Raw genomic sequence first — 10,377 nt, forward strand, 5'->3', positions numbered from 1 at the left:
TGCGTGTGTGTGTGTGTGTGAGCTATACGGGTGTCACTGGCAGAGGCGTGACTGAGCCAACTGTGAGGGGCTGGAGAAGGGCGGTGGTGGTGGTGGTGGTGGTGGGGTGGGGAGGGAGGGAGGGGGGGGTCGCGTGCGGTGCAGCGCGGCAGAAAGACCCGGAAGAGTACAGCAGTCGAGGGATAAACGGAGGGGTTGGCGCGAGCGAGGAGACGGAAGTGCAGACACAGGAGCACCCACATCGCTGAGGATGACGTGCTGGACAAGCTCCCATCGCATGGAGGGCAGGGAGAGAAGGGTGGGGGGGGGAGGGGGGAGGGGACCCATACCTGGTGAGCGCCTTATGTGTACCCCATCTCACTGCAGGGATCGAGGTGGCGCACAGCCGCGCAGCGAGGGCCAGAGATCGACGACGCTGGTACGCATTCGAGGTCACGCGGGCATTATATGTATATATCCGCGCACATCATCGGTGGTATGTCTTGACTTACGGACTTCTCTCTACTCAACCCCCCCTCTCTCCCCCTTTAAGCGCATTTCGCTCACACTTTTAGTTATCTCTTGACGTCATCGCGGTGTGTCCGCTGCGAGCGACGACGCGCCTCGCTGGCGTCCGCGTCGTCGTTTCTATTCATGTGTCACTCTTCCGCAACGCGCCCACTCGGCACCTGCGCACAGTCGATCCGCAAAGGGCTGCGTGACGGCGCGGTTGCGGCATTATCTCTGTGTGTGCGCGCCACACCTGGCCGGCCTCGCCAGCACCTCCGTCAGCTTCAGCCCCCACACCCCCCTTGCGCCGCTGCCGTCTCTGGCACCCCCCGCCCCCTCCACGACTCCTTCAGCAGCACCGCGCGTGAAGGTGATCGCTTGCTGTCATTGCTGGTGAAGGAGCAGTAAGCCATGCTGCTGTCCGCGCTGATGCGGATGACGCTACCGAGAGGCGGCACGACTGCTATCACCATCACCGGAGTGATGAGATGAAGCAGGATGTTGATGACCGCTGTAGACAGACTGTTGCTACTGCTGCTGCTGCGGCTGCTGCGGCGGCTCACTTGCACTGACACCGGTGTCACCACTGCTGGTGTTCACCGGCGTCCCTGTCACTACGGCGGCGGCGTTCTGCGAGGTCATCATAGAGGGCATCGTCATCATGTCCGGCTGCTGTTGCTGCTGTTGCTGCTGGGGCACCGCACCACCACCGGCAGCTGTCCTCGCCGCGGCGGTGTTGTGGGTACCGCCTACACCAAACGAAACGTTTGGATATCCCACGTACGGGGCGTACGGGAACACCTGCTGCTGCTGCTGCGCGCTGGTACTCGTTGCGGTGGTGCTGGGGGTGCCGTCGCTGCGGTGACTGCTACCTCCGTCCTGATCGGCGGCGGCAGTGAGGGCGACACCGACAGAGCCGCTGCTGTTCCGCGTCGTGTGATACTGCTGCTGCTGTTTCCAGAGGTGCTGCTGCAGGTCGTAGTACAGGGCTGGAAAGGGGTAGCTCGAGGACGACGAGGAGCCGGCCGTAGCCACAAACCCGCTGCCGGTTCTACTGATGATTGGCTCCGGTTGCTTCAGCTGTGGCGACGGAGGGTAGGGCATCTGCCGCTGCTGCTGCTGGGCGAAAGCTTGATAGTAGAAGGCGGCAGCCGCCGTTGCGTGCTCTTGCTGCTGCTGAAGCTGGTGCTGCTGCTGCTGCTGCTGCGGGGAGACGTAAGCGCCCGCAGTTCGGTTCATCTGGTGCAGACTGCCGTAGGACGCCTGCTGCTGGTACGAGGCAGCGTAGCCATGGTTGGCGGTGTATGCCATGTTCGGCGCGTAGCCGTTGGACGGGCCACCTGCGCCGTGCTCCCCAACGCCAGCATTGCCTTCTGCGGTGGCCTGCGCGTCACGCGGCGCCAGCTGTTGCTGGGAGTGCTGCGGCATGACTGCGTTCACACCCCCACGGCCACCACACTGGTCGAGGCGGTCGGTGTGGTCAACGACGCTCTCGCTGCCGTAGCCGCGGTCCCCATAGCGTCCGCCGGCTTCGTCTTCTTCATCTTCGTCGCCCTTCACAGGCGTGAGCGTGACATCGACGCGGTCAAGAGGACTGTTGCCGCCGTACATCGTCGTCGTCGTCGTGGCCGTGCGGCTCGTCCACGTTTCCCCCAGACTCTCGCCATAGGGGAGCGAGAGTAGGTGATTGACCGACGTGGATGCGGCTGCGGCTGCTGCTGTTGCTGCGGCGATGTCGTCGTCGTCTTCATCAGGGTAGCTGTGGGCCGCCGCCATCCCCGCCGCCGTGGGCGTCGTGGCGGCGTGACTGGAGGACCCGTCGAAGGCTTCCTCCCGTGAGTCCACATACGGCAGCTGCAGTGGCGGACGCCGGCGTGCACAAGTCCTTGGTGATACTGCGGCCGCCGCAGTGGCGCCGGATTCGCTGACAGGTCGGCTTCTACTGCTACTGCTGCTGGAAGCGCGCAGGGCCGCGGTTTCGTGTGCCGTCGCGGAGCCCTTCTTCGCTCCGGTGGAGGTGATGCTGATACTGCCGCCATATTTTGCATGAGGGGCGTTGCGGTGGCCATCATCACTGAGGCCGCCCCCGCCCGCGTGCGTGGCTATGTCCATGCCATTCGCTTCACTGAGGTTTGCCTGCTGCTGCTGCTGCTGGTGCTGGTGCTGGTGCTGGTAAGCATGCACTGGTGAGCCAGACGACATCATCATGCTCTGCAGGTGAGGGAACGGCGCGGCAACGTAGTGTTGCGCCACCCCCGCGCCGCCGCGGCGCTGTTGTTCGACGCGAGTGCCACTGTACACGTTCATCAGTGGCGCCGGGATACCCGCATGCTGCTGTGGATGAGCACGAAAGGTCATCGGCATCGTCGTCGTCGTGGTGCTTCTCATGCTCTGCGGTTGTTGTTGTTGCTGCGAGCCATACAACTGTGTGTTGCCGTCCATAGACATCATCATCGTGTGCGGCTGCCTGGGAGCAGACTGCTGCTGCTGCTGCTGCCGCTGCTGCATGAACATCATGTGATGGTTGCTCCCCATGCTCTCTTGAAGGGCGAGCATGGGGGCGCTCATGCTGTGGTGAGGGTGGCCCCCCTCGTCCGCGGGGACGCCGTTGCTGTAGCTTTGCGTGAGCGTCGCTGCGACAGTTCCTTCGGCACTTCGCGCGGCGGCGACGGCTTGCTTCATGAGCGCCTGATGCACTGCCTGGCAGTCCGCGTCTGCTGATACTGGCGACAGACACTGAAGGACGTACTGCAGACTGCAGCTGCCGTGGTACTGCGGCGACTGGCGCGCCGCCCCCCACTCGGCAAACCACCAGCACAGCCACTGGAAGTCGCGCATGTGCGTCATGCGCGCTGTCAAGTCGTACTCAGGGTCGAACGGGGATGTCATGTGGAAGTGCTGACCGCGGCGGGAGCAGAGGAACGGCTTTGCCACCACCTCGGAGCGGCCGTCAACGGTGAAACGAATGCCGCTGGTTTCGTAATCGAAGGCGCAGCCGTAGTAGTGGCAGAAGTCAAGGAACAAGTCCGACACCTCTGCCTGCCGCCGCAGGAAGTCCGCGGCGAACGCGTCAAAGGCGCTGTTTTCGCTGTCGGCGTCGCTGTGCTGCTCAGAGGTCCTCCTCGACGTCGACACTGCTGCTGCTGCCGCCGCCTCTGCTACTCGACTTGCATCGGCGCCCGCTGTGTCCTGGCCGTTCGCCGAGTTGACCTTGCTGTCCGCGGAGGTTGTCGCTGCGCCGGCCGTCTCCGTCTCCGCTGGCAGCGGTGCTGACTGAGCAGAGTACCGGCTGGCTTTCACAGGATCTGCATTGGCGGCCGTGCCAGTGGCGGCGGCAGCGGCGGCGACGAGTTCCTCCGGCGGCTCAGCGCCTTCCGCTGCCTCTGCCGCCGCCGCGTCGGCACGCATCTCTTGGTTGACACCCTCTGGTGTTGCGAGGGCTGCTGTCAACCGCGCAGCGCTCGTGTCGTCCTCCGGCTTTTCTCCGCGCTTTGCCGCTTCGTCGGCGCCAGGGGTGTCGACGTGCGACCCCTCGCTCACCACGCGCTCGTGCGGGTGAGGCTCTACCGTCTTGAGTAGGTAGTGGTGCGGCGGTGGCGCGAGGCGGCCAGGCGCAGCATCCACTACCGACGCTAGTACCGCGCCGATGCTAGGTGTGGTGGTGGTGGTGCTGTCGAGGTCTGGCGTCCCGGTGAGGTTAGGGGGCTGCCGCTCGCAGAACGAGGACGGGGTGCTGGTGCTGGTGCGGCTGCTGTTGCTCGCACCCGCTGCCGCTCCGCCGCCGGAGGCGCCCTCAGCAGCGTCTGAGAAGGCGGGTTTAGGTTGCTGCGTGCGGCCTGTTCCACCCTCCTCTTCAGGGGTCGCGCCAGTCGTCGACTGTGGCGCCAGCGCCAGAGCCACCGCCGCTGTCACGGACGTCCCTGCCGCTGCTGTTGCGGCTGCCGGGTCGCCGACAAAGCCCAGTATCGCTTGGCGAATCGCACGCAGGCGCTCCTTGTCGTCGCTGGCGTAGGCCGCCTTGATGGTCGCGCACGCCCCCGTCGCCACGGCCGCGGAGGATGACGCGCGCCCACGAGCTGGCACCGACTTCTGGATCCTCCCGCTGCTGCTATAGAGCGCGGCAACATCGCCGGCGACTGCTGCGTCGAGCGACGCACTTTTCCGTGCCTCCGCCTCCTCTACCATCTGCGCGTGACGCTGCTCCACTCGCGCAAGATACTCGCCCAGCATGTACTCCAGCAGCCCAAGAGTGAGGGGGGCGGAGCCCGCCGTCGGAGAGGCGCCTTGGCGCGCGGCGGCAGGAGAGGCAGCACTGTTGTCCGCGGTGACGCCGCGGCGCAGGGCTTTCTCCGCTGCGCGATCCTTCTGTGGCTGCTGGTGCTGGTGCTCTCCGGCATCCGCTCCTGCTTGAGGGCCTTGCACCTCCGCTGACAACGACGCGGCGTTCCGCTCACGCAGGAGGAGGAGGATGCGCTGGCGGCATTCATTGTAGAAGTGGAGCACCATGAGGTAGATGGCGAAAGACGTCACCCCGCCAGGCTCACTCTCGCCGGCGCCGAGGCTGCGCACGCAGTACTTGAGGAACAGAATGAGCGTGCGGGCGTGCGGAAACACCTCCAGCAGCGATCGTGTAAGCTGCATCGACCGCCAGTGCTCGCCGCCAGCGAAGGTGATGTCCACCTTGGTGCCGGTTGCCTTGTCTGTCAACTTGATGACTGGCACACGAGTCGCCGTGATGGACTGCACAAGGAACAGCGGCCCTTCATGAACAGGGACGTAGGTGAGGTAGCCCGCGCCACGGCCCCGGCCATCCGTAGCACCGAGAGCGATCGGGTTCCGCGTCACTGCGTCCTGGGTCGCCGGCGGAGCTGCCGTGGTCTGCACCGTGGCGGCCCTATCTCCGGATGCTGCAACTGTGGGCGACATCGACGACGACTGAGCTGTCGCGGCCTCATCGGCGGACACGGTTTCTGTACCCGCGTGCGCCGCTTCCGCCTCGGCTGCTACAGCATCGCCGTCTGCAAGCCTCGCCTGCCGGCTCCGCAGCTCCGCTTCATTGGCCAACTTATCCGCGTCGGCTGGCGCTGCCTTGCTTCTCGGCAGCGGCTGCGCATGTGCTGCTATCTTGTCCTCGTCGATAGGCAGACCCCCCGTCATGGCGGGCGGCAGGGAACACGCGCCGTCTTTCAGGTCGGCGCTCCCACTCGCTGCGGCAGACTCGCGCGAGGACGACAACGAGGTAGAGTCATGCAGCCGCGTCGTGGTTATTTGGAGCGTGAGACCACTGCTGCTACTGTCGGCACCTCCGATCCCTAGACTGCTTGCCGCCGCTGCTGCCGCCGGTGGTGCGACGGCTGGCATACCACCACGCATCGATGGCGCGAAGAGCGCCGACAGGTCCACGGAGGTGCTGAAGCTGTAGTTCTTCTCAATTTGACCGCGAAACACCTCCTCGGCCTGCTCCACGTCCCCAACGGTGCCGTAGACTTCCGTGTCCTCCGCCGTCGCCACGTCGGGGTCGTGCAGGCGACTTGCGCTCGCACTGTCTGTGTGGCCCACACCGCTTTTATTGCCGGTTGACGTGGCACCCACGCCGGGGACGGTGCCGGAGCCGGAGGCGAGGCGAACAAGCTCGTCCTCGTCGCCAACGGTGGCGCTCGAGGTCAGAAACTGTTTGCGTGTGTCGAGGGGGAAGGTGGCCACGGAGAAGCACGTCGTGCTTGACTCGGTCGACAGCGACGAGGCACTGACACTTCGCTCAGGTGCACAAGGAGAGCGCCGTGAGTGGCTAGACACGCGGTGATCCGGTGTGACCCGCGTCGCCTCATCCATCTCGCCCATTACCGGCAGCTCCTCGGCGGCCCCGGTGGAACCAAGGAGGAGGCTCTTCGCGATACTGCCAGCGCGCGCTACACGCTTCGGCGAGAGGCCGCTCGCCCCTTCACCTTCGTTGTCACTTTCCTCAGACCGTCTGCCGTTGCCATCGGGGTCGCTGTCGGAGTCCCGCAAGCTGGCTGCCTCACAGACTTCGCTAGCACTGCAGTGGCTCTCTCTGGTCCAGTGACGGTCTTCGTCGGGTGCGACTGCAACTCCGGCTCCAGTCGCTGCCGCCAGCGCCACTTGCTTTGCCCGCTTCTTGGCTTCCTCCATCAGCTGCCGGCGGCGGTGCTGCGCTTCGGCCTCGATGAGCTCTTGCAGGCGAAGGGCGTCGTTCTTGCTGTCTTCGTCCAACTCCAAGAGGGCCTTCGACAGCCGCTGCAGCGCTTCGAGCGGCGCGATCGGCTGATACCCGACCGCAAGGAGGTCTACGTCACTCGATGGAAGTGCCAGGCCGGTCGTGATGGAGCCGTGCACACGGATCTCTGCATTTTGGTTGAGGTGCTTACGCAGCACGGCCTCGATGATCCAGCAGAGCTGTTCGCGGTTTGCCTCGTCCTCCGGCTTTAGCGTCAGGCACGTCGCCACAAACGTCGGCAGCACCGTGATAAAGTCGTAGTACGGGATCGGGGGCGGTCTCGCCATCGTGTGCTGCTGCTGCTGCTGCTGTGGTTGTTGATGGTGGAACATGAGCTGCTGACCCGCACCACCACCGCCAACGCTGAGTGCGTTGTGGTGCATAGGCATCATGCCACCACCACCACTGCTGCCGATGTGGCCGGTGCCGTGCTGGCTTGGATTCGGCAGACTTCCGTACATAGAGCTCATGTAGTTGCCTAGTTGGTTCACCATCATCGCCTGCTGTTGCGTGTGACCGTGTCGGCTGCCGCTGCGACGGTTGTTGTTGAAGCCGGCAACAGTGCTTGGGTTGTGGCTGTTTTTCCCACGACTGTGCGCACAGTCACTGGTGGCACCCTTGTGCTTCGCGTTGGCCGAGCGGCCGTGGTTAGAGCCACACATGCTTTCCCAGTTCACGGCGGCCGAGGGCCCGCCTTGCGATCGGGACGGCATGTGTGGCGAGGTGGTGGCGAAGATGTGCTCCTGCGCTGCCGCGGGGGACATGGAGGACTTCGACTCCATGTCTTCGTGATGGGTCGTGTCCACTTGGCCACCGCCGCCGCCGTCGAGGCTCAGGCTCCCGAGCAACATGGTCTGGTGATGGTGTTGAGGCGGGCGCTGCGAGAACTGCCCAGAGATGGATGGGGGATGTGCCAGCGACGGTGTGTGGTGGTGGTGCTGGGACATGCCAGACGCCATGTTCAGCATTGTGCTGCCGATGCACTCCGCACCCATTGCCGTGGCGTTGCTGCTTAGTGTGTCTGCGCATGGTGCCGTGAAGTTACTGGTGCCACCAGTCCCCGCCGTCGAGGGCGATGCGGATGAGTCAGCGTTCATTGTCGTCGAAACACCGACGCGGATGCTCGGCAGGTGGCCGCTGCGCGGCGGCAACAGCGCGGACGGGGATGCACGCCCTGTCGCTGCTGGCGCGGGTGGCGGGGACGCTGACGGTGCAAGCTGACCAGCTGTACTCTGACTAGCCGCCGCTGCTGCTGCTGCTGCTTGCACTTGCGCTTTGGCCGCTGCCGCCGCTCCACGACCTCGGTAAAGGCCGGGTGCACGGTGCGGAGGGGGAGCTGCGCCGCCACCGCTCGCGCTCATCGCTGTATTGGCGAGGTCGAACATGGTTGCCGAAGCTCCCGTCACCGACGTGTTTGCTGCGCCGGCAGCGAGCAGAGCTTTGGCGCTGGTGGTCGCGGCCGCGCTGCTGAGTTCTACCCCGGATGCGGAAGGCCGCGCATAGGAAGGGTGCTGTTGCTGTTGTGGAGAGGCCATGGGAGAGGGGTTGTAGTAGCCACACGCCGCCATCTGCAGCTGCTGCTGTGAAAGCAGTGAGACGGCGTAGTACTGTTGTGTGGGTGACTGATGCGGATGGCGCAGCAGCTGCTGTTGCTGGTACACATAGCCATTCATGTAACCAGCGTTGCCACCATCGCCACCACCGCCGGCCGTCGCCATCTCAGTTGGGAGTAGCTGCCCGGCAGCGCCGCTCATGCCAGACACCGTGTTGGCGGTCTGCCCCGCGTAGCTCGTCGACAGCGGCGCCCCTGCGAAGGAAACGGGCATCACACTACTAAGACCATTCTCCATCATCTGCGGCCCACCGTTCCCACTGCTGCCAACTGCCTCTGTATCACCGGCCACGTTGACTGTACCCTCGCCCGCGACGGTTGTTGATACCGCCGCAGATGTCGTGAAAGAAGGGTGCCAGCCAGGACGGCGGCTCACGCTACTCGTGTTCGGCGCCGCTGCTATTTTCCTTGGGGTCGACCCCGTGCGCGCGGACGATGGGTGTGCACCCAAACCAATTCTGGCTGACGCCCTGTCATTGGTTGTAGCCATCGAGCCGCTTTTCGGGTGTACGGCCACGACCTCACTGCGCTCCGCCGCCACGTCGACCTCCACCTCAGCCTCAGCCTCCGCTGCTGCTGCTGCTGCGGCTGCGGCGGCAGCGGCCGCTGCTGCTGCCACAGCACGTATCTTCTGCTTACGCTTCGCCGAGCGGGAGGGCTTCGGCAGTGGTTCTGCTGGTTCTCGCCCCTCCACGGCGCCAGGCTCTCTGGGCGTTGCCGTTACAGGCGAATGAGCCGCCGGTGACTCTCCCGCCTGTCCATGCTGGTCGTCCTCGCACGTGGGGGGCGGTGGGAGGGTCGCCACAGGGGACGCGCCTGACGCGACTGCTGCAGCAGTCGCTGGTACGCATACGATGGATGACGGTGCAGCTGATATCGAGCTGCCGCCGCGTTGCGGGGCGGCAGTCGAAAAAGCGTTGGCCTTGCTCACCGGAAAGCACGACGAGGCGTCCGCAGACTCCGACGTGACTGCACTCACGCTCGGACGCAACGGCGGTGGCGATGATGAGGACGACGAAGTCGGCACCGCGGCTGCCCCTGCAATGGCGGCTGCGCTGTCTGAAGGTGTGGGGGCCGCACCGGACACCGTTGTGGTCGCGGTGTTGCCGCCGCCTCCACCATCACCGGCGCCCCAATACTGCTTCGGCGAGTCCTCACGTGCGTGCGGTGGCCGATACAGCTTACCGGACGATGCCGCGATGACTGTCAGGGACGCGGACGGCGGTGCAGAGGCAGCAGACAGCGAGGAGACAGTACTGGCACCATTGGCACCGACGCCGGCGCGTCCCTTGACGCTGTCGGCGTCAGCCGATGGGTGACTTTGTGTGTGCTGTGTTTTCGACGACTGTGAGGCGCAGGCAGCTGCTGCAGCGGAGGTCGTCGTTGCCGTCGTCGATGTGGCGGTCTTCGGCGCACCCGGTGACGTCAGGGAAGACTTCAGTCGGTCCAATAGCGAAGTGCCCACCTCAAGAGCGGGCACCGACTTGGCAGGCGTGCTGCTGGCTGACAAGTTCAGCGTCGACGATGCAGAGATGACGCTGCTCCTCAGTGCCGCGAAGCGGCTGCACACGGGCACCGTCTGCGGCGCCGCCCTAGCATCCGTCTGCGCGGGGTAGACCACATGCAGCTCCGATACGGGCGAACGCGGCGGCGAGGTCCTAGTAGAGCTCATTCGTTGTGTTGGCGACGTGGGCGGGGGAGGAGGGGGTTACGGAAACGGAACAACAACCAACAACGACCGAACCCAGCGAACACACGGAGGGGGGAGGGGGACGGCTCAGCCCTGTGTGTCCAACAGACAAGAAAACAAGTCAGCCCCCGATACGCGTCTATGCATGTGTGCGTCTGTGTTCCAATGCGCCCTCAGCGTCGCGAAGAGCCGACCGCGTCACCACCACCACACACGGACACACAGGCGCACAGAACACCAATGCACCCACGTGCACTTGGCAGCGACAACGACAAGGGAAGATACCCACGGACGCCCACGCACGCACACAAGGGAGAGAGAGGGAGGGAGAGGGGAAAGAAAAATGACCAG

At 64.9% G+C, this 10,377-nt stretch overlaps 1 protein-coding gene across 1 annotated transcript; it reads right to left on the reverse strand.

Annotated features, from left to right (window-relative positions):
• Positions 1-1,017: 1,017 nt before the first annotated feature.
• On the reverse strand, positions 1,018-10,008 carry LMXM_04_0500 (uncharacterized protein; the record flags this gene model as incomplete). The annotated part of the gene is made up of 1 exon (XM_003871768.1): positions 1,018-10,008. One exon carries the CDS (start codon positions 10,006-10,008, stop codon positions 1,018-1,020), a length of 8,991 nt encoding a protein of 2,996 aa, XP_003871817.1.
• Between the last annotated feature and the right edge of the window lie 369 nt (positions 10,009-10,377).

Source organism: Leishmania mexicana, chromosome 4 (genome assembly GCF_000234665.1).
Source record: "Leishmania mexicana MHOM/GT/2001/U1103 complete genome, chromosome 4".
NCBI lineage: Eukaryota > Euglenozoa > Kinetoplastea > Trypanosomatida > Trypanosomatidae > Leishmania > Leishmania mexicana.